The sequence below is a fragment of the Helianthus annuus genome, chromosome 17 (assembly GCF_002127325.2).
Source record: "Helianthus annuus cultivar XRQ/B chromosome 17, HanXRQr2.0-SUNRISE, whole genome shotgun sequence".
Lineage (NCBI taxonomy): Eukaryota > Viridiplantae > Streptophyta > Magnoliopsida > Asterales > Asteraceae > Helianthus > Helianthus annuus.
Window position 1 is genome coordinate 14,143,807 of NC_035449.2, and position 24,169 is coordinate 14,167,975.

Consider the following 24,169-nt stretch of genomic DNA (forward strand, 5'->3'; position numbering starts at 1 on the left):
CAAAAACCCTATTATTTGTTAAAAATAATAGTGCTGACATTGTTTGGTTAAAAACTACAAGTGACCTGTCGTTAAATCCGTTCTTCCATGACAAACTATATGTTTAGAGATAGAATTGATTATTAAAGGAGAAAATCCGTTTTTCCATGACAAAACTATGTGTTTAGAGTAATGGCAAGAGCTTTATAGTTATCTAAAATTTGTTAACAAAGGATTAAATATTAATCAACCAGATTTTTTGTGTAAAGGAGTGCAGATAGTTGATTAATTCGCCCAATCAATCAATATATTGAACGTAGAAATAAATCAATTTAACTTAGATGTTTAAGGGTATTGTTAAATTGTTGTTACTTCAGGTTAATTATAAGTGTAAAATGGTAAACCATTAATCAACTTTGATATTAGAACCTACAAATTCAGGTCCATTAGCCACTCGAACTTTTTGACAAACATAATCAAACTTGGACAAAAAAATGGCACATATTTCACTCATACCGAAGAGTAAATGAACCACTAATTAACCCAGAAACCACGACACACACTCTTGTTATAATCCAAACGGAAAGACCGAGCCAACCATAACTGGATATATGGATGGCTAGTTAACTAAAGTACTAACTACATGTCTCTTACTTCAAACATGTTGCGGTTCTTGACGACTATATCAAACATATGCATCGATTTGAGCTTGTTGAAGTTTTTAGGGAGAGAAATGAGATGCACAGTGGATCTTTTGTGAAACTGCAACAAATCAGGATCATCATAGTACCTTTCCCATCCTAACGATGACAAGATTCTTTCCAGCCTATCATACGAAGTCACCACTTCGTTAGTTGGTACATGGACGAGGACCTTACGTCGAGCCGAACCCTGACAGGAATCACCTCCATGGCTCTCCACTAGTCGAACCACACCGTTCTGGTTGAACACCCAGACACCAGACATATCTTAATTCTTGACTAGCTAGATAGTGTTTCAAGTTTTGGTTTTTTTTATGAACAAGAATATGAATGTATGGAGCTGGGGGCTGGGGGTTTATATAAGGGTTTCTAGTCACGTGGGGTATATAACTAATTAAGACATAAAGCGTGTGTTCGGGCCCATTAAAACGGTTGAGAAAAAAAATAAAAAAAAATAATAAAACTTTGTGTGTTTCGGACATCGATCACTTTACCCACGTGTGGGTATGAGGGGAGGGTGGATTCTGGATGGAGGAGAGTCATTATAAATCCCCACAAACATAAAGGGATTCTAAAGCTGATATTGATCGAGTCGTTTTGGATCAACCAGATGTTGATTGATATTACAGGAGCAATCTTAGTCCATTTCATTTTTATTACTTATTTTGAATATATAAGTGTAGTTGTATATGATAAAACAGTATTTAATTTTTCACTAAAACAAATCGATTATTTGTTATATGGCGAGTACCTCTAGAACGGGAAATCTTTAACGGCTTCTAGGACTGTCCATGAGCGTTATTTATAATTCTGTAATTCTTTCTTGTCCCTTTCTCCATCATGAGTTTGGAGTAACTAACTAATTATTGAAGGAAGATTTCTCCAACCAAAACACACCTTGTTTTTTATTAACATTTAACGCTTACACGCATTGTTGTAAAAACTCTGTCTAGGCTCCGATTAGTCGACAATTAATCATTAATCAGAGGTTCACCAAATAATAGTCATTTAATCGTTAGATAATCAACGATGGTCCTTTTCCGGTCAAATTCTGGCCAGATTCCGACCAAGGTTCGACCTAACCTTGTAAACTCACTCCAATTTCTTAAAAAATGAGTCAACCAAAGGTTAGAAAATGTCTATTTAACAAATTACATATAAAACTATGCGTGTATATATAAAACTAAAAATTACACATAAAAACTCAATTTGGTTAATTCCGATTAATCCGTGTTAATCCCCTAATTTATATTTTTAACTATTTGTTTTCTCTATTTAGATAAAAAAAAATGTTAAAATATTTTTAAATGTCTATTAAATATTCATTTTCTCACTTTTGCGACGGGGTTAATTCGTGTCGGTATATCCATCGCTAAAACTTAGCTAAATTTGTCTCTAAGTAATCCATAGCAAAATAACTTGCCATTGATTTTTTCCACGATGAATATATGTTTTTCTAGAAGTGCGGCATTGTTTGGTTATTAAAAAACTTTAAGTGACGAGTAATTAGTCCATTCTTCCATGAGAAAACTATATGTTTTGAAATCTGAAGCAGAAAGTTATGCCTAGAGCTTCATAGTTTTACAAATTCTCTTATTTTACAAATGGATTGAACATTAATCAACCAGATTTTTAGGGTAAAGAAGTGTACATGGTTGATTAATTCGCACAAGTAATCAATATATAGAATGAAGAAGTATATCAATTCAACTTAGATGTTTAAGGGTATTGTTAAATTGTTATTACGTTAGGTTCTTAATGTAAAATGGTAAACCGCTAATCAACTTTGATATTAGAAACTACAAATCTGAAATTTCAGGTCCATTATGCACTCGAACTTTGTGACAACACATAACCAAACTTGGACAAAAAAAAATGGCACATACATCACTCATACCGAATAGGAAACGAACGACTAATTAACCCAGAAACCACGTCATACGTAGAATCTTGCTATAATCCAAACGGAAAGACCTAGCCAACCATAACTGGATATATGGCCATGGCTAGTTAACTAAGGTACTAGCTACATGTCTCTTACTTCAAACATGTTGCGGTTCTTGACGACTATATCAAACATATGCATCGATTTGAGCTTGTTAAAGTTTTTAGGCAGTGAAATGAGATGCACAGTGGATCTTTTGTGAAACTGCAACAAATCAGGATCATCATAGTACCTTTCCCATCCTAGTGATGACAAGATTCTTTCCAGCCTATCATAGGAAGTCACCACTTCGTTCGTTGGTACATGGACCAAGACCTTACGTCGAGCCGAACCTTGACAGGAATCACCTCCGGGGCTCTCCACTAGTCGAACCACACCGTTCTGATTGAAAACCCAGACACCAGACATATCTTAAGTTCTTGACTAGCTAGATAAGGTTTTAGTTCTGGTTTTTATGAACAAGAATATGAATTTATGGATTTGGGGGCTGGGGATTTATATAAGGGTTTGTAGGAACGTGGGGTATATAACAATTAAGACATAAAGCGTGTGTTCGGGTCCATTTATCGGTTGAGAAAAAACTTTGTGTGTTTAGGACATCACTTACCCACATGTGGGTGTGTGGGGGAGGGAATCCAAAATCTTTTTCCATCTCGTTATTAATCCCCACAAATATAATCATAGGGAATCTTAAGCTGATTGAGAATGGTCCTAATTATCAAAAATGGAAACAGCTGTACTATATGACCAGATGTTGATTGATACTATAGACACAATTTTAGTTTGTTGCATTGTTATTAACTTTCGTTGATTTATTAAGACAATATTTAACAATCAAAGTACTAATTTAGTTTTCATTTAAATGACTATTGTAAACCGTCTAAGGCAAGTGCATCATAGGAAATTTTGAACGAATTCTAGGACTTTTCATGGGACGTAATTTTAGAGGATAACTAGTGGAATTTCCTGGCGTGTTACGGCGGGAATTCGGTCGGTTGCAGTTCAATTCATTACGCTGTCAGTGCGATATCGTCACTCGGTAGAGCAACCAAAAGATAAAACCCACAAAAAAATCGTAATATATGTCCAAAAGGATATCAATGGACACGTGTTTTACATTTATTGAAAACCATTACTGATACCGATGTTGTTCAGTCGGAATCAATGTGGTACCGATTTTGGTTGGACGATATCAGTTCTGTTCATCACGGTATCGGTAGATACTGTTTGCTTTGCATGAACCCAGATGATCCCATGAACCATCTTCCGGATGGAGGTCACATTGATCACAATGTTTTCCATACTTGTCGATACATAAACAAACGGATTGAACAACCACAAAAACTCTACAATCGAAATTAGTTGAAAACAAGAATGATGTGAACAAAACTATTATGCTTGATCGTGGAATAAAGAACATGATATCATTCTTTCACTTCTATTTATTTGGAGTGAAGTGTCACGACTATAGCATCCCACCATTTGTTTACAATTTCTATCCCATGCAACGTTCCACTCCAGTTTACCCTAATGGACTTACAAAAACAAATCCGACCCAAATGTTGTGGCCTCCAAGCCAATACATAAATGTAAAACATAAATAGTTTGACCCATGATACTAAGATAAAATAAAACATAGCAAGCCCAAACGCGGTTTGTGTGATTATATATATTCATTCACCCCCTTGATCACAAAACAAGGCTTCAATCTTTAAACTTCAAGCCATGCCACATGTGGCGTCATCAACGATTACCAAGTCTTCATCCGAGTCCTCCTCATCAGGTTCGCTCTCACTTTGACTTGCCTGAAGTGAGTCTTGAACATCCATCGTTACATCAAGGTTTAGGGGACCGCAACCTTTTGGCCATTTTCTTTCCGCACTAACATTTCACTTTTCCCATATCGCTTTGCCTTTTGCTACCTTTGCCATAATCTCGTTTTCTTCACAAGCTTTGAGAATCATTACGTCCTTCTCTCTCAGTTTGACCCTACTCCTCATAACATGGAAAATCCTTTCAAATAGATCATGATATTTAATATAAGTTATTTTTAAAGCTTCATCATCGTCTTCAACGTGGCCAAGTTTGAAAGCCACCATTTTCCATAAGCCTTCCTTTGTAACTTCATTGAAACCGCCCATACCTACCACAATCGTTTATAATTCTAACAAATACCTTTTCACCAAACAACACACGTAGAGGTATTTTCTCTATCTTGAGAATACCGAGATAGTCTTGTACAAACCACTTCAACCATTTTGTAAACACCATCTTGAATCCAATTTAATGTCTCATCAAAATCTCGTGCAGTTTCACCAATTGTACGAAATTCATACAGCTTTCATTGTTTTATCTTCGTTTCCGTTTCACAAACTTTTACACTACTCATTAAATAAAACATCAATGTCATTTTTTTTCCTTTTAACATAAACTATTCCAACAAATTCAATCTTACTACTCAATGTTCCTTCCTTAACCACACCATGGTCATCTTTAGGAATTTCCTTTCACTGTCCTTTTGAAACTTCTTCTCATAAAAACTTTTAAGATATGTTTTTAATTTCTCTTTTTCCTTTAGATAGGTAGTTATGACATCAATATTTTCATAAAACTTTTCCAAGTAACCTTGTTTAAGTTCTATTTCTGAGTTTTCACTAAACACATCATGACCCTTGGATTTTCCATTAAACATTCTTCTCAAAGAACATTTCTCCCCATCCATGATAACTTCAATTCCTTGTTATAGTGGTTGTTCTAAACTTAGAACATCCCTTTCCATAGTAGGAACATAATTAACACAAGGAATTCTCTTTGATTTATCATCAACGGAAACCTGTAAGGCCTCCTAATCCAAGATCTCACTCAGCTAAAGCAACCAAAAGGTGTGCGGAATCCACCTGATGATCAACCACTGTAGATGATAACAAGAATGCAAGGATTTGAGAGAGAAATCAAGAATACACTGAGTATTCTTGATGAAGATGAATGACGTCACTCACACAAAGCGCCGCCAGACAAAACACAATGATTAGGGCACAGAAATTCACACAGAAATCGTTACCTTGTCTATTCCATATAAAGTTATATATACAAGGTGAAACTCGGACTTTCAAGACTAACTAGAAAGCTCGGACAAAACAAATAGCACAAAGCTCAGAGCTTTTACCACAAAACTCAGACAAAAGCTATATCTAAACAAAACTCTGACTAAACAAAAACCCTTGCAAACCTTGGACAAGTTGTCCCTAGGAACTTCTTGGGACAAATTGTCCCTAGGAACTTCTTGGGACTAAGTTTCCATAAAACTCTGACCAAGAGCTCTCCCTAGGAACTTCTTGGGACTAACTATTGGCATTTGTACAATAAAGACCCTAAATATTGGAAGACTTGCACTTATCACCAAAAGTGCATTAACAAACTCCCCCTTGATCAGTGCATGGTCTTCATTGGTCTTTAGATCTTCATCCTTTCATTGGTAACATGGGAGTCATGCACTTATCACCTAGGTGCATTAACAAACTCCCCCTTGATCAGTGCATGGTCTTCATTGGACTTGAGATCTTCATCCTTTCTTCGAGAACTGCTTCCTGCCCAGACCTTGTTCTTCACACAGAACTGAACCACCTTGATGAACTGGTCAGCTAGAACACGATCTTCTTCATTGTATTTTAGAGGCAGGCGTCGAAGTCTTTTCAGATGTGTTTCCCTTAAGTTGGCAAGCCAAATCAGATCCAGCACTTTAGCAATCTCAACCGTCACTTTCTTTTCAGAAATCACTGCTTCCCCAGTCTTGAGATGCACGATCCAAACGCACACAGCTTCTCCAAATCTTCCATCTTGAGATGAACGATCCAGACCTGAAACACTTAACCCAGAATTAAGAAACTTGACCCTGGAGACATCGGCCCAAACCTGAATCCCAAAAATAATCCCAAAAATAAATTCTAATACCCAGAATGAACAGTTGAAACATTAAACAATCAATATTTAATAACTTATTTAAACTATTTTCACAACCCTAGAGTATACTTAATATGATAACTCGCACATAGAAACAAGAAAGCAAAATCTTTTTGTTGTTTTTCAATTTTTGACTGAAATGGAAATTAAACCTAGAACGTATTTACACTAAATTTCTTTTTGTGAAATCGGAGCAAAGGAATCATATCGGTTTTTCTGTCAGTACCTAACACAAGAACCATAGCATTTTATCTTTAATCTTTTAGAACGATGTTGACAGTTCAAGACGTTCAACGGTATTGTGGTCCACTTAAGTTTTAGCACGCTTTCGAACACTGTTTTCGAGATATGGAATTAAGTGTATTAAGCTGACAGTAACTATGTTTACCCACCTCAGAATATACTCCCGTATCAAGGTATACGCGAGAGATCATCTTACTGGTGAATATACCATTTATCATCTGTTTTTGACGTATAAGCTAATGTGAGATACTCACTTATTTGGATTTCAGATGCAAAGGGCACAGGAGCAAGTCATTTGTGATAGAATCACTTATTGAAGATAAACTTGACTCCCGCAAGATTTTGTGGGACATGTGATTGTTTATCACTTATTTGGGTCGGATGCATCATGTTTTGAAGATATTTACACGTATGTATGGTATCATGGAAGATCTAGACTTGCGTCCCCGTTATTTTCCGGTAAGAGAAGCAACCATGATACCCAGATGATAAACAGTATAAAGACCACGTATCTCAGAACCTCGGCAATCTATCAAACGAAATTACGGTACCAAGACCATATATCCGAGAGATGCGCCACACGAGTTACGCAGTTCATTATGTTTATATACCAAAGACAGGTTCTTATTTGCGCGTAAAACCTACCGAAGCAACGTATAATGAAGCTGTCACAGTTAACGGTTAATTTTATGCATATAACCATAGTCCTGCACCAGATACGACTAACCGATGTACTATCATTTCCCTTATATCTCAACACGACTTCATTTTAGATTTTTCAAATGTTTTTGTATTTTTCTGAAATTTATCCTACAACTAAGTAAAATATTTTTGTAGTTTTTCAATTTTTCGAAAGCGGTAAGAACTATACAGAAAAGATAAACTAAAGTTTCTATGCGAGTTTAGAAAGCATTTTACTCTGGGTTGATCATGCCAATCATTCGGACCAGATTTTCAAATCTTGTCCGATCGAAAGTTTTCGTAAACAGGTCAGCAAGATTATCCAAGGTGTCTACCCTAACCACTTCTATTAATCCCTTCTCAGCACAGTCGCGAATAAAGTGATGCCTAACATCTATGTGCTTAGTGCGTGAGTGATTTACCGGATTGTTTGTTATGGAAATGGCAGAGTTATTATCGACAAGGATAGGAGTTCGAGTAAAATTCAAACCGTAGTCCCTCATTTGCTGCTGAATCCACAAAACCTGAGCACAACAGCTTGAAGCAGCAATGTACTCGGCCTCGCACGTGGATAGAGAAACGGCAACTTGCTTTTTGCATTGCCAAGAGACAAGACGGTTTCCAAGAAGTTGTGCGCCACCAGAGGTTGACTTTCTGTTCATCCGGCACCCTCCGAAGTCAGCGTCAGCATACGCCATCAAATCGAGACCACCTTCAGCTGGATACCACAATCCAAGCTTAGGCGTTCCTTTCAGATATCTGAAAATACGCTTGACAGCTTTCAAGTGCGACTCCTTCGGAGTTGATTGGTACCTAGCACACAAACAAACAGAGAACATAATATCTGGTCGTGAAGCAGTAAGATACATCAATGAACCTATCATTGCTCGATATAGAGTCGGATCCACTTCAGGATCTTTCTCATCATCGGGTGAAAGCTTGAGATTTGTTGGTAAAGGCGTGTCATCGGGTAAGCTATCTTCCAGTCCAAATCTCTTGAGAATCTCGTGGACATACTTTGTCTGATGCACATACGTCCCGGTTTTTTCTTGACTCACTTGAAGACCTAAGAAGAAAGATAACTCGCCCATCGCGCTCATTTCAAACTTTGACTTCATCACCTTCTCAAACTCTCGACACAACTCTTCATTTGAAGAACCAAAGATTATGTCATCAACGTAAATTTGCACGATCAGAAAATCTCCCCCTTTCTTCAAGATGAACAGTGTGGAGTCGATTGCACCACGCGAGAACCCATGCTCCAATAGATGCTTTGACAACGTCTCGTACCATGCTCGAGGAGCCTGATGGAGACCATAGAGAGCCTTGTCCAACAAATAGACCTTGTTGTCTAACCCTGGAGCTTCGAAACCCGGCGGTTGGGACACATACACAGTTTCATGCAATTTCCCGTAAAGGAAGGCGCTTTTCACATCTAACTGATAGACTTTGATGCGCATGTGTGCAGCAAAGGCTAGAAACAAACGAATAGCTTCCAGTCTTGCCACCGGTGCATAAACTTCTGTATAATCAATCCCTTCTTCCTGATTGAAGCCTTGAACAACCAACCGTGCTTTGTTTCGGACCACGACACCCTTATCGTCTTTCTTGCACTTGAAAACCCATTTCGTGTTGATTGCATGCTGGCCCTTTGGAAGATCGACCAAATTCCACACCTTTAACTTGTCGAACTGAGCTAACTCTTCTTGCATCGCCTCACACCAAGAATTATCCTTCAGAGCCATTTGATAGTTCTTCGGCTCTATCTGAGAGATAAAACATTCATGCAGGCTAAGATTGTAGATTTCTTCTTTCTTGATAGCAGAGAACAGACATTGCATTTCTGAAATACTCCTTCGCGTTTGCACTCCCGCAGTCGGATTCCCAATAATATTATCAACAGGATGATGAATATTTGTTCTTGGAACTGGGATTGCAGGAGTTTGAAGATTGTTTCCCAAATTTGATTGAATCTCCCCCTCAGCATTTGCATTACTGCTAGAAGCTCCACCATTACCAGAAGACGCATCAACATTTGGATATGCTGAAAAGTCAACGTATAGATCTCCACTTGTAGTTTGAGCAGCTGCATTGGGGATCTGCTCAGCAACAACGTCATTTACGGTCGAAGAATCAGCGACTAGAACACTCGAAGACACATTAGTTGGAATACTTGCTCTCCAGCTCGCATCCACTTCATCTTTGTTCACAAGATGTGTGTATACAACCTCCGAATCTTCTTCTGAAACATCAGGAAGATCAAATGAATCAAATAATTTATCATAATCATAGCCGCTTTTGGGACCGAATTCGGACGGTGGAGGATCGAAACTCAAAGGAGTTATATCAAACACGATATCCACTGTTCGCTTCTTGATGTTATAAACGCGTTTGTTTGGAGTTCCATTGGCATAACCCAAAAAGAACCCAATTTCACCAACTTCCCCCATTTTCGGAGTATCTTTGGTGCGTTTGATAACACACTTAATCCCAAAAGGCTGAAAACCAGATAGGTTCGATTTCCTGTTTTCAAGTAATTCATAACAAGTTTTATCTTCTCTTTTGACAGTAAGCACATGATTTAACACATAACATGCAGTGTTCACCGCCTCGGCCCAGAAGAAAATTGGCAATTTTGATTCAGAAAGCATAGTGCGGGCCGCCTCAATCAGGGTACGATTCTTCCGTTCTGCAACTCCGTTCTGTTGAGGAACATATGGAGCGCTGAACTGATGAATTATTCCCATTTCCCGACATAACTCATCCATATACTGATTTTTAAACTCAGTGCCGTTGTCACTTCGGATTTTCTTAATAGGAAGTGAATAATTTTTCTCAAGTTGTTTGAATAAGTCTCTTAAAATACCAGCGGTTTGATCCTTTGTTTTTAAGAAAAATACCCATGAGTAACGTGAGAAATCGTCAGTGACAACTAAGCAATAAGACATACCACCAATGCTAGCAACATGGATCGGGCCGAAAAGATCCATGTGAAGCAACTCAAGTGGTTTTTGGATTGAGTTAACTGTTTTCGGTTTATGAGGCTTTCGTTTGATTTTTCCTTTTTCACATGATTCACATTTGTTGTGCATATTGAAACTACGTAAAGGAACCCCCAACACCAAGTTGTTTTTCACTAAGTGGTTCATTTTTCGCAGATGCACGTGGCCCATTCTCCTATGCCAGAGATACGATTGATCTTCAGTCGCCTTTGAAAGTAGACAAGTCACTGGAGCAGATGAGTTAACCAACGGGCGCATGTCCATGACATATGTGTTATTCACCCTTGGAGCCCTCATAACGATCCAATCTTCAGGAACAACAAATCCCGGACGCAAAACGAAGCAAGCTTTATCAGTGAACAGCATCGTGTACTTGTTATCACAGATTTGAGAAACCGACATCAAGTTATTCTTCAGTTCTTCAACATATTTCACTTTATGCAGCGTGATTTTTCCATTTGACACAGAGCCTTCACCGGTGATGTAACCACCCTTTTCACCGGCAAAATTCACATAACCACCACGAAATTGTTTAAAATTGTTCAATAATTCTTTATTTCCTGTCATGTGTCTGGAACAGTCACTATCGATATACCAAATATAGATAGCCCTCTTCAGCTGCTCCTACACTCCCCAACAAAAATTTAGTTAGAGTGTGGGACCCAAGCCATGATGGTCTTGGGTCGTCCTGATTCGTCAACATAAGAAAACTCTTTGAAATAACCATCATCGCCTCTGTGTCCACCATTTCCATTTCGGAAATTGTTGGAATGAGTCCCCGCAAATCGTGGATTGTACGGAGTTGACGATCTGTTGGTATAACCAGAGTTTCCATACCCTCGGCTTCCATAGTTTTGGTAATTGTAATTTTGATTCCTGGGAGGCTCAAAATTCCTACCAAATCTAGGAGCATCTTCGTGTCTTGAGAATGATCGTGGATGATTATCCGAATGCGGTCTTTGATTTAGAAATCGGGGTGTGACGCATTTCGATCATTCACGAATCTGTTCTATGCATGAGGTCTAGCATAGTTGTTGTTCGAACCTCCAGAACGTTTGTCATTCTCAACTCCTTGAAAGGTGACATGATTTTGTCGTCTGTGAGGGGTTTTCTCACGAGTATCATGTCTTTGAGGTACATTTTCTTATCTGTCCCCACGGTTAATAACAGTGGGTTTCTCTTCTTGATCCTGATTTTGTTGTGATTTAACATTTGGTTTAATAGCTGGTTTTACTTCTTGTTTAATCACTTTGTTTTTCTCAACCTTTTGATTTTTACCATTTTTCTTTTCAACATTAACTGATTCATTTTGTGGTTTGTCAACAAAAGGTTTCTTTTGATCAGGATCAACAAGTGATTTACCCCTGTCATCTGGACAGTCTGCTGCTAAGTGTCCTTTCCCACGACACTTGTAGCATTTGCGAATTTTCGCAGCGTTCTTCGGACGTTCCTCATGATCGGTCGAAGATGAAGAGGCATTGGTGGGATTTTTCAAAATTTGGTTCACAAACTGTGAGTTGGAACCTGTTTCAATTTTACTTCCTCTTTGATAAAATCCTCCCCTTTAACAAACTCGGTTTTAGGGACATTTTTCAAAGCCTTTTTATTTTTCCCACGTGACTTTGGTTTTGATTTTTCATTTTGAACTTGATTGAAAATTTCCAAAATCTTGTTGCTTATCAAATTTTCAATGTTTTCAAGGTTCACTTCATTTTTCTTAGAAATGCCACTCTTCTTTGACTGATCTGAGTCTGTAACTTCATCTGGCTCAGATTCTGACTCACTTTGAGGTTCAACTGTCAGAGGAGTCGTTGGCACAAAGTTTGCCAATTCAGGATCTATGCTTGGCATCGATGTATAGTTATGGTTTACCGGAGGAGGCACCTTGGTATAACCAATGCCAAACATTTCTTCCTCAGATTCTTTGAGACGTTGGCTGTTAATACAAAAATTCATCACTTCAGATGAATCCCTAAACTTTTCAATCTTTCGTTGCAATTCCAAAATCAGATTATCTTTTTCCAAAATGATTTTGTTCTTTTCTAAAACAGAATTTTGACTTGTTTCAAGTTCAGATTTTAATTCCTGATTTTTAAGATTTCCCTTAGCCACAAGTCTCTCAAATTCAGAGATATCATTCTTCAGCGCTTTTATCTTAATTCGGTGTTCTTTATCCGAATTAGACAAAACCACAATGAGTTCTCTGGATTTTTCTAAATCTGCAATTAAGTTTGTGTTATGAAGTGCATATCTATCAATCTTAGTCACAAACTCAACACATCTAGCACATCGCTTATCTACAGAAGATGATTTTACCTCAATGCCAGCCATGAATGCACAAGCCTCGTTTTCTACGGAATTTTCTTCCAACCTTTTAGCTTCTGCATCCGCAAATTGCTGCATTTCAGCTGTGGAGATGTTGAATTCAAAGCGTTCTCCTTTTTCTCCATCTTCTGTCTTGCTAGGCTTCTCAACAGTCTCTTCGATCGAAGGACTTTCATTCTCAGTAACATTTCCCGAATCCAACTCTTCCCCAAGAACTTCAGCTACAACTGCAAGCTCCTCAATGCTTGTCTCTTCAACAACCTCTTCAAACACTTCTTCGTTCACAATTTCAGCTATGAAAGCTTGTGACACAATAGCTCCTGAGATGTCTTCCAAAGCACAACCCCAGTCATAAGGCTCAGTCACACTCTGTAAAGGTTGAGCCACCATAGCATTGTTTGTCGAAGATGTGGTATTTTCAGACCCACTTGAACGAGCACTTGAGTTGGAGGTAGCATTTGATGCATTGTATTGAGGTCTTGAATTGTTTCCTCGGGAGTTGTTGTCTCTGTCAGATCTTTCCATCTTCGGCTTTCGACAATCACGTGCGAAATGCCCGTAGATCCCGCAGTTGTAACACTTTACTTTTGACATGTCGACTCCCATTCGAGTCTTTGTCTGACCTCCTATGAACTTCCTACCCGTCTTCAGCAGAAACTTCTTCGCTCTACGGACTAACAATGCCATATTGAGTTGTAGATCAAGTTCTTCCATCTCGTCTTGATCTATCTGATCGAAGTCTTCATCAAGACTTGACGGTTCAACGAGCTTTCCAAGACAGAAGTTCTCGTAGGCAGTCATGAAGGACGCCAACAGACTCATGTTTTCTTCAATCATCTTTAAACAGCTTGCATCTATCTTAGGAATGTTCAGGCTTGTTCCTTGAGATTTCTGAGCTCCACTAGAAGAGTACATCCCATGATTTGAATTGTTTGTTCCACCTGAACTGTCATTGTTGCTTATGAACGCGTGTTCACTTGCAGGAACTTCATTTTCCGAATACAAAGCAACACCGACTCCACCATTACTACCCTTATCCGTTGGTTTCGAAGCCTTATACAACTGAGGATCTTGGATCTTCTCGAAATCAGATGCTTGATCTTCCATATTCCAAGCGTAACCCCTCAGCTTCTGAACAGCTTCTTCCAATGTAAGCTCTTCGTAGAGAACACCCTCTCTGATCAAAGCGGTGTACATATTCCATTCTCTCGAAAGACAATTCAGAAACTTCTCAACCTTCTCGAATTCAGTGTAGATACCCTCTTTACTTCTATCAAGTTCGCTCAGCAGATGATAAAATCGATTCACAGTGTCATCAAATGATTCATTCTTCAACGCCTTGAACACAACGAATTGAGTCTTCAAACGTTCGAGACGTCGTTTCTTGTACATTTCGTTTCCTTCATAACGCTGAATCATACTATCCCACAATTCCTTTGAGCTATTTCTCTTACGGAACGTATGAAGTATAGATTGTGTCATTGCCATCGTTATCATTGACATAGCTTTCTCTTCACAGTCATAAAATTTCTTCTGATCGTCCGTGAGAGCCAGATACGTATCAATCGTCAACGTACGTACTGGAGTAGCTCCACATCCTTTAACGATACACAACCAGATTTTGATGTCTTTTGCTCGAACATACCTTTCGAAACGCTCCTTCCACTCAGGAAAATCAAGTTCGTTGATCAACAAAGGAGGTTTGTCGTTACTTCCTACCTCAGCATTGTGCTTGAGGTTTTGCACCATTGTAGTCAGATTGTTGTTTGCCATTTTTAGGAAACAACAGAGAACTTCCAAGCAGTGAAGTGAGCTTTAGTCAGCGTGTGAACCCCGGATCACAGAAACCTGAAACAGAACACAAGCAAAAGAACTCGGACTACACTGTTAGAAGTTTAACCTCAGACACCCTAAGAGATTGAAAAATTTCGGACAGATTCTAAACCAAAAAAAAAATCGGACTATATAATATATTAAAGAACTCGGACAAATAGAAACTAGATAGAACTCGGACTAAACTAACTATAATAATTCGGACCCTACTAGACACTCAAACCTCGGACTCGACTTAAAAACAAAACAATTCGGACACAATACATCGCTTAACAAACTCGGACTCTAAATATACTATATAACTCGGACTCAATGAAGAACTAAGAAACTCGGACCTGTAATAATGAACTAAACTCGGACCTACTATAAAGAACTAAACTTGGACCTACTATAGCTAATAAAATTCGGACTCCCTTTAATAAAGATAAAGATCGGACTAGATACTTCAATGAAACTCGGACCAAGGGACTAGAATAAAAGTCGGACTTCAAAGAAAAACAAAACTCTGACACAAAAAAGATCAATAACTCGGACTCATATGATAAAAACAAACTCGGACACTATAATTGGAATAAGAACAACCTCGGACTCAATATAACAACCTCGGACTCAATATATCATTTAAAAAACTCTGACTCTAAATATATTCTATAACTCGGACTCGGACTCAAGGATATCTTAATAAGAAATAAGAAAAGTACTCGGACAACTAATAAAGGTCGGACAATATAATATAATTAAGAAACTCGGACTCTCTATGTATATTAAAAGGTCGGACTTGAATTAAATCAAAAACTCGGACTACTAGATATTCTAAGAGGTCGGACTTAAATTATATCAAACAAACTCGGACTCAAAGTTATCTTAAAAACTCGGGCTCTATATATATTAAATCAAACTCGGACTTGAATACTAGATGAAAATTCGGACAAGACTGAAACTCAGACACTAATTTACCTAAAAAAAAGAAATTCGGACAAAGCTAAAGGAGAAACTCAGACTCTAATAACTCTAAAAGGAAAACTCAGACTAGGAGAAAGCTCAGACTGAATGAATTGAAACTCAGACAAGTCTCAAAACTCAGAAGGAACCAATCTTCGGAGTATCTCCCCAATGTGACTACACACTGGTTCAACAATACCCCGGAGACACAAACACAAAGTGTAAACCACGGACCAAGCTTCCAAAGATCAAAACTCAGAATCTTTATCTCCTTCAAGGCTCTGTATGAACAAGAACAAAAACCCCTGTAAAACCCAGATGAAGAAAACACTAAAAACTCACTAAACTACTCAAAATCCATCATCCAAACACTAGAAATGAATGAAGAATCATGAATAACACACAAAAACTCACTAAAATCTCACTAAACCCTATCAAAGTATGAACTAATCTCACCAAAACCTTCAAACTAAGAACACCTACAGTAGTATGAGCACACTGCTCTGATACCACTTGTAAGGCCTCCTAATCCAAGATCTCACTCAGCTAAAGCAACCAAAAGGTGTGCGGAATCCACCTGATGATCAACCACTGTAGATGATAACAAGAATGCAAGGATTTGAGAGAGAAATCAAGAATACACTGAGTATTCTTGATGAAGATGAATGACGTCACTCACACAAAGCGCCGCCAGACAAAACACAATGATTAGGGCACAGAAATTCACACAGAAATCGTTACCTTGTCTATTCCATATAAAGTTATATATACAAGGTGAAACTCGGACTTTCAAGACTAACTAGAAAGCTCGGACAAAACAAATAGCACAAAGCTCAGAGCTTTTACCACAAAACTCAGACAAAAGCTATATCTAAACAAAACTCTGACTAAACAAAAACCCTTGCAAACCTTGGACAAGTTGTCCCTAGGAACTTCTTGGGACAAATTGTCCCTAGGAACTTCTTGGGACTAAGTTTCCATAAAACTCTGACCAAGAGCTCTCCCTAGGAACTTCTTGGGACTAACTATTGGCATTTGTACAATAAAGACCCTAAATATTGGAAGACTTGCACTTATCACCAAAAGTGCATTAACAAAACCATACATTCACCAACCCCATGTATAAAAGAAAAATCTTTAGTTTTCTTGTTTTTGGTTATTCCAAAATGGCTTTTAAAAACTTTGAACACATCCTTATTTCCGGTCATGTGTTTTTTATACTTTGGGTCGAAACCAACATAGAGTTCCTACCACCCCCATCACTCTTTACTAAAAAATACCCTCTACGGGTTCAGAAGAGAGATTTATAACTTGGCAAATGGATGATATGTGACTAATCTCTTGACAGAGATAGCAGTGTACGCCTAACCTCCATGGACTCCGGGTTGGATTCTTTCCTTCCGTATTAACTTTCCTCCAACCTTGTTTAGGAAGTGTATTTTTGGTAGTCTTCCTCACTGTTCTTCTGATTTTGAGAGATGATGAATGACATGCGACCCCTTCACCTAGTTGCTACCCTAGCATTTTTGTCTCAGGTTATAGCCTACACCAAACCACCTTATGGCCTCATCCCTGTTTGCTTCGCCCTGTCCAAAACTTGACGTCCCCATCAAACTCCCTGCCACATGAAAACTATTTTCAGTAACTTCACTTAGAAAGGATAACGACATTAAAAAATGATAAATTTGATTAGACTCGTACAAACATTGAACCCGATAACCAAATACACCTTTTCAACACACTATGTCCATCAAATCCCACAACGTGTAAAATATAATAGATGCTTAAGAACTTAGAATTTCTCAAAAAAGGGTACTTCTTAGTCCTTGAAAACTTTTCTTTGAATGAAAGTATGTTTCATTAAGAAAAAAAATATGTTTTCACGAATCTCTTTACAATAAAACTTAAATTAGTTGTATCATCTTCAATATAAACGATTATTTAATTTTCCATTAGTGCCCTTAAGGTAGTAATTTATGTTAATGGGTTTGAAATGTGTCCGTAGAAGAAGTAATGAATAGAAGAAAACAATTATTTAACGTGTTTTGTATGGTATATAAATAATAGTCAATTTTAACACAATTCCACAATTTAAATTAATAATAAAATGCGAGTGAAATCCTTAATCTCTACACATCCTTAAGTACAAGGGTTATTGTGTATATAGTTAAATAGTTAGTTATACGGCGGTTACATGGCGGTTACAAAGTACAAGGTCTGAAGTTGTCAAAAGGAAACATTGTAACTACCCTCCTAAAATCGAAGGGGTGTGTCTCTCCTACACCACACACCGATCGGCCAAAGGAGAAAAAGAAAGGGTGGCACCGGTTCAAGTTTGTGGCTACAAATCAACGTGCCTCTTCATGTTTAATCACAGCCACACATTCAAGGGACGCGTCTATTCACAAAGAGACACAACTCTTCACTCGCGCACCCGTTGGAAAACTATAAATAGGGGTCATTTGATTTCATTTGAAATACACTCTCATTCGAAATCAGTTGTACATATACACACATTCAGATTGTATTTCGATTATTATTCAAGTTATACAAGTTTGTTTATCACGCTCTAGAGATCAAAGATCCATTTTGGGGCCAACAATTCGTATCAGAGCATCAGGCTCTAGGCGTGGGAATCACAAGGCATCGCAGGGGATTCGCGATCAGGTTTTCAATCTCGTTTTAAATTCACAAGTTTCAATTCAGAATTTTTGTTTAATGGTTCGGTTCTAGGGTGATACGGTTGAACCGGGGTTATTGGTTAGGAATCTAGGATTGTTGATTCCAGGGTTTAGTGCGAATTAGATTGTTGATTGTTTGATTGTTACACGATTCGGGTAATCGTGGGTTTGAGATTTATTGAAACCAAGAAAGTAAAAGTTTAGTAAAGGTGAAGATTGTTCGGCAAGAAGTCATGTCAGGAACATCCGGACAAAATCCGATAATAATACAGAAGGAAGGAAGTTCTCTTTCCCAGTTTCAGTGTCCGATTCTGAAACCAACAAACTATATGGTTTGGGCTATTCGTATCAAGACGATTCTTGAAGCGAATGGTTTATGGGAAACGATTGAACCAGCAGAAAATGCAACGGTAGACACTAAGAAAGATAAGTCTGCAATTGCATACTTGTTTCAAGCAATACCAGAAGATGTTGTATTGCAAGTTGCAAGTTGTAAGACTGCAAAGGAAATTTGGGATAATCTAAAGGTAAGACACGTTGGTGTTGATCGGGTACAAAAGGCGCGTATGCACACGCTATTATCAGAATTTGAATTGTTGCAAATGAAGGATGACGACACTATTGATTCGTTTACCGCAAAGATTAATAGTATCGTTACCCGGGCAACTGAAGTAGGAACGACGTTGAGTCAACCGACTCTAGTACGCAAACTCCTAAATGGCGTACCGGATAAGTTTACTCAAATCGTTGCCTCCATGGAACAATACTCCGATCTAGAAACTATGACGCTAGAAGAAGCGGTCGGAAGATTAAAAACGTATGAAGAGAGGTTAAAGTTGAAGAAAAAGGAAAGCCCCGTGAACAATCTAGAAGAACTTCTGTATGCGGGTCATGGACAACATGTTGGAAATCATGGACGAGGGAGATTATGTCCGTCACAAGGCCGAGGGAAAGGCAATTATCAACGTAGGGGTGAAGGACACACCTCTTACGAGTCGGAAGGAACCGACAAACCACAAAGTGATGATAGCAAGCAAGAGACACCGACTATGAGAGATAAGTCGAAAATCACTTGCTACAGATGTGAGAAACTTGGGCACTATGCCTATGAATGCCCAACCAAGAAAACCAAAGAAAGTGAGACACTCTTGGTCGAAATAGAAGATGATGATGAACCGGCACTTCTAATGTGCCTAGACGGTAAAGAGCGGTAGAAACATGGAATTTGGTCGTGTGAAACGATCAAAGGGAAAACCGTGTGATGCGGAGGAAGATAACCTGTGAAAGGTATAACAAAACAGTCCAGTGAGTGGATCGGATCAAAGCGAAGAATTCGTGAGGGAAGCAATCAATAATGAAGAACTCGTTGTGAGAGACAACCGTGAAGAAGATAAATCAAGGAGAAGACGCGCGTATCCTGTGACTGGGTCAGAAGAAGTAATTGTTGTGTGATACAACCGCAAGAGAAATCTAAGTGAGTTAGATTATCCAAAATCTATGCGAGATGGATGCAAGTCATGTGATATGATAATGGGCAAGTCAATCAAGACCGGGTGAAGTTCGTGTATAGACAACTACACAAGAAAAGATTCGTGTGATACAAATCAAGTGCGGTCAAGACAAGTGTGAAGCAAAATGTTCGTGAGGAGCAAGGTTTGTGAATAAGAAGATACATGTGAAGTGTTAGATGCCGAGGAGACTCGAGATGATAAAGCTACTCGGAGTTCAAGATCTACAACTCAAGGATGTTCAAGATTAGGGGGGTGAATGAAATCCTTAATCTCTACACATCCTTAAGTACAAGGGTTATTGTGTATATAGTTAAATAGTTAGTTATACGGCGGTTACATGGCGGTTACAAAGTACAAGGTCTGAAGTTGTCAAAAGGAAACATTGTAACTACCCTCCTAAAATCGAAGGGGTGTGTCTCTCCTACACCACACACCGATCGGCCAAAGGAGAAAAAGAAAGGGTGGCACCGGTTCAAGTTTGTGGCTACAAATCAACGTGCCTCTTCATGTTTAATCACAGCCACACATTCAAGGGACGCGTCTATTCACAAAGAGACACAACTCTTCACTCGCACCCGTTGGAAAACTATAAATAGGGGTCATTTGATTTCATTTGAAATACACTCTCATTCGAAATCAGTTGTACATATACACACATTCAGATTGTATTTCGATTATTATTCAAGTTATACAAGTTTGTTTATCACGCTCTAGAGATCAAAGATCCATTTTGGGGCCAACAGCGAGCACTAACTATGATACACGATGGCAAGTGCACCCATCTTTGGCATAGTATAACGACGGTAAGATACTGAGATTGTACAAGGATACAAGAGCATTTAGTTCCGGTAATTGGTCAAATTCTAGTTAAATCCATAGATGAGGGTTATTTTAGTTGTTATTATTACTAAAAGCATAAATAAAGAGAACCAATGGACAAAAGGTTTGAACAATCAAAAAGTCACTAAGGGTTCATCTTCCCCAAGTGATACATAAACTTAGTGACTCATGGATTTAAGATGAAACATACTCAAACTTGATTGATTAAGGTTAAACATCAAAGATTAAAATGTTTACAGATTGTTCTTACAAGTCTTGGATCCTTAGTCCAAACTAAAAGAATGAAAACACAGAAGAAATTTTGTGTTAAAATAGGGAGGAAGAAGAAGAAGGAAAATCGTAGGGATGAAATTATATAAAAGGGTTTTGGGCTGGTCTTTCCACGAAGAGTCCATCATTCTTCGTAGGTCTTGTTTTGGGTCATGATGAAACAGGTACAATTTTTTTTTTTTTTTTTTTTTGTGGGCCATTCACGTTTTTGTTTGAAAAGGGTTTGGTTTGGATTTTGCTTGGGGCCCAGCTATGTGCACTATAATGAACCAGATTCATGCTATGAAGTAAATGAAGTTTATATGTTTTGGGGCCCATGACAACTTAATTACCTCATCAGTGGGCTCCATGATACTTCGAGTGATGCTTGGGCCTCGTATGAAGTTCTCATTTCCATGCCTGATGTCACAACTGATTAGCTAATCATCATTCAATATTGCAAGGATTTATTATTCACATGGCCCCATTGATGATTGGTTAATTTTGCTTACCTCTACAAAACGTCATCAGACATGTTATGTGGGTTGTGGGTCGATGGAGTCTCAACTAAGAATGATGGGCCGATGATTGTTAACGAAGTTAAAGATTAGGCTTAGCTTTAATTAAATGAAAATGTGGGCTGGTGATTATTTTCAACTCATGGATCAAGTGATTAGAAGAAAAGGTCTTAAAAGTTTATTTGCAGGACCTAGAATTTTGATCATTGTGGACAAGATTTTTTTTTTGTATTGGCCAGGAGTAAAAGATTTTTTTTTTTGGACAAGATTTTTTTTTGTATTGGGTACGGGTTCGGAGAGCGCGCGGGATCAATTGAGATGATAAAAACATGATTTTTTTTAACGTGGGGTAGTCACGGTTACCGGTGCAAATGTCAAAATCGGTGATGTGACTATTACGGGCCAAAAACGGTATATTTATTTCCGCACGTGAAAAATGTGTTTTGTTGTCGGTGTTCGTAAATGCTCGAAAGAATTTTGTTTATTGTCATATTCTCGCATTTGGTAACGATTGAAGGAACCTAGAGAGCCAAGACCGGTCCTAACGAGTTCACAAAGTCGAAGATGTCACACCCCAACCGATGGCGGAATCATCGGGGCATGGCACTGAGCGAAACAGATTGTCCAGAAGTTTCCACAACAACTATTAATACAAATTCAGTTTAAAGTGATACGTCCCATATCGTATCCCGAATAAATAACAAGTTATTACAGATAACATCCAAACAAATAGTTCTGTTCCGACAACTCAGATTCAAATATAAATGCAGCAATTGTTTATCTGCTTCTAGACCCCTATTCTGTTGACTTTCTGGCTGTATTGCCAGAGGACAAGATCTACATACAACTATGCCCCAGACGCTTGTTCTTGGCAGACAATTATTTGTTGGGGGCTTCTAGAAACTTATTCTAGCCTTGCTTTCCTAGCAAGCAAATACCTTAAACACCTGTCACATACGTTAAAATAAAGTCAATACATATAATGTAAAGGTGAGCATACAAGTTTGATAATAGCATAATAGAGTTCGAATAGTTTACGCATAACTAGCACGTACACAGAGGAAAACGAAGCATGTTAATTATCGACATGGATCTATCGATACCAATGACTGTGGGTTGACCGTTATACATGATTACCACCGTAATCCATGCAAGTAATTGTCCTTAACAACCCCCGTGTGAACGAGTGCTGAGTCCAAACTATAGTACTACGTCGTTAAGGCAGGTAGACAGCATTCCACGTGTAAACACAATCAACAAGCATTCACTTAGTCACGTAATACATGCATATTGGTTAGCGTTCAAATAGTTTGAGTAGTGTGATCAATTGTATTTTGATATAAGCAACGTATGTAACACCAAAAGTGCTAAAAGCAAAAAGGGATCGAGTATACTCACAGTGATTGGTTATGGATTGAAGGGAGCGCTGAGAGTAGGGTTAGCCTGAATGGTTCGATAGCACAACAATGAGTAACGTGGAAATGTAAGCAGGTGTGAATGGATCGAATAGCCTGGTCGATCGAACAGCAGGTTCGATCGAACGCGCTGTTCGATCGGCTTGGAAGTCCGTTTGAACAGTCCTGTTCGATCGGCCGGTAGGCTCGATCGGCTGGCCCATTCGAGTGGATTGTTTCTTCCTTTGATGTGTTTGTGTATGATGGTTTGAACTTTTGAAGTTTTCGTTGTAGTATTTGAGAACACTGAAATGTTCTTACCTTTCAGGTCGATCGATCGAACGGCCTGTTCGATCGGCCGGCTTAACCGATCGGTTGAGAACTTCAGAAGTAGTTCTCAGCAGGATGTCACTCGATCGAACAGCCTGTTCGATCGGCTGGCATTCCGTACTACGAACGAGTTGCAAAATCGATTAAGTGTTGAAGCATAGTATCTCATGATCCGAAGAGTAATGTTTACCAATCGAGTAGTATATTCGATCGAGCATCACTTCGTCAATAGCATACTTCATGAAGTTTGAAAAGTGTGGGACCATGTGCTAGCCGATCGGCTGGCCCGGTCGATCGGCTGGTATGTTCGATCGGCTGGGCTGTTCGTTGAACAGCCTAGCCATCCGGCCAGCAATTCTGACCTGATCGGCCTTTCGTCTAACACTTGGCTGTTTGATTATTTGTCATGCTTTTAAGGTATTTTGATAGCGAGTTAAACCGTAGAACGTGGGTTCTTACTTGTTGCACCGGTTCGGATAGGAATCACCCAAGTCCGGCTGGTGAACTGTTCGGAACGGTAGTTTGACGTTTAACCCGAAATCGGTGAACCTTGTGGATAGAATCCGAATCTTGAACCTCCTAACTGTTAGAGTGATTAGTTAGCCGGTTCGAGCTCCGTTTCTATCGGTTTTAAGGTTTTGAGTGTGAAGGGTTGAAGAAAAGTTGGAAATCATTCATAAAAATGTTAAGATTCTTACAAATCTTAGTTTGTTTATGTGGAAATCGATCAGATCTAAGCTATTCATGGTTGAATGAGGCCAAAGTTTGATGTTCTTCAAGAACACCATGATGACATCACCCAAGAACACTTAGATCTTGGTGATTTCACGGTTAGAAATCAAGTTTTGAAAGATAGAAAGGTGTAGAATCATGTAATGATCAAAAACGTACAAGAATTTGAGTGAAAACTTACCGGAGTTGAGAGAAATCTGAGAAAAGGTGAAGAACAAGGCTGGTTCGGTCAAAGCTTTCCAAAAATAGTAAGGGTGACAATGACAGGGCTATTTATAGGCTCCAAAAGAGGAAAGTGTCAGC

At 38.6% G+C, this 24,169-nt stretch overlaps 3 protein-coding genes across 3 annotated transcripts; 1 reads left to right on the forward strand and 2 right to left on the reverse strand.

Annotated features, from left to right (window-relative positions):
• Positions 1 to 440: 440 nt before the first annotated feature.
• Positions 441 to 979, reverse strand: LOC110923572 (flowering-promoting factor 1-like protein 1). Its single transcript, XM_022167647.2, has one exon. The coding sequence runs from the start codon at positions 943 to 945 to the stop codon at positions 619 to 621; it is 327 nt and encodes a 108-aa protein (XP_022023339.1). The 5' UTR covers positions 946 to 979; the 3' UTR covers positions 441 to 618.
• A 1,529-nt stretch (positions 980 to 2,508) lies between these two features.
• Positions 2,509 to 3,074, reverse strand: LOC110923169 (flowering-promoting factor 1-like protein 3). Its single transcript, XM_022167344.2, has one exon. The coding sequence runs from the start codon at positions 3,031 to 3,033 to the stop codon at positions 2,707 to 2,709; it is 327 nt and encodes a 108-aa protein (XP_022023036.1). The 5' UTR covers positions 3,034 to 3,074; the 3' UTR covers positions 2,509 to 2,706.
• A 15,451-nt stretch (positions 3,075 to 18,525) lies between these two features.
• LOC110923729 lies at positions 18,526 to 19,506 on the forward strand. Its single transcript, XM_022167793.1, has one exon. The coding sequence runs from the start codon at positions 18,526 to 18,528 to the stop codon at positions 19,504 to 19,506; it is 981 nt and encodes a 326-aa protein (XP_022023485.1).
• The last annotated feature ends 4,663 nt before the right edge of the window (positions 19,507 to 24,169 follow it).

Excerpts from the sequence above, each read along its gene's own strand:
- LOC110923572 (XM_022167647.2), bottom strand. The coding sequence starts at position 945 with ATGTCTGGTGTCTGGGTGTTCAACCAGAACGGTGTGGTTCGACTAGTG.
- LOC110923169 (XM_022167344.2), bottom strand. The coding sequence starts at position 3,033 with ATGTCTGGTGTCTGGGTTTTCAATCAGAACGGTGTGGTTCGACTAGTG.
- LOC110923729 (XM_022167793.1), top strand. The coding sequence starts at position 18,526 with ATGTCAGGAACATCCGGACAAAATCCGATAATAATACAGAAGGAAGGA.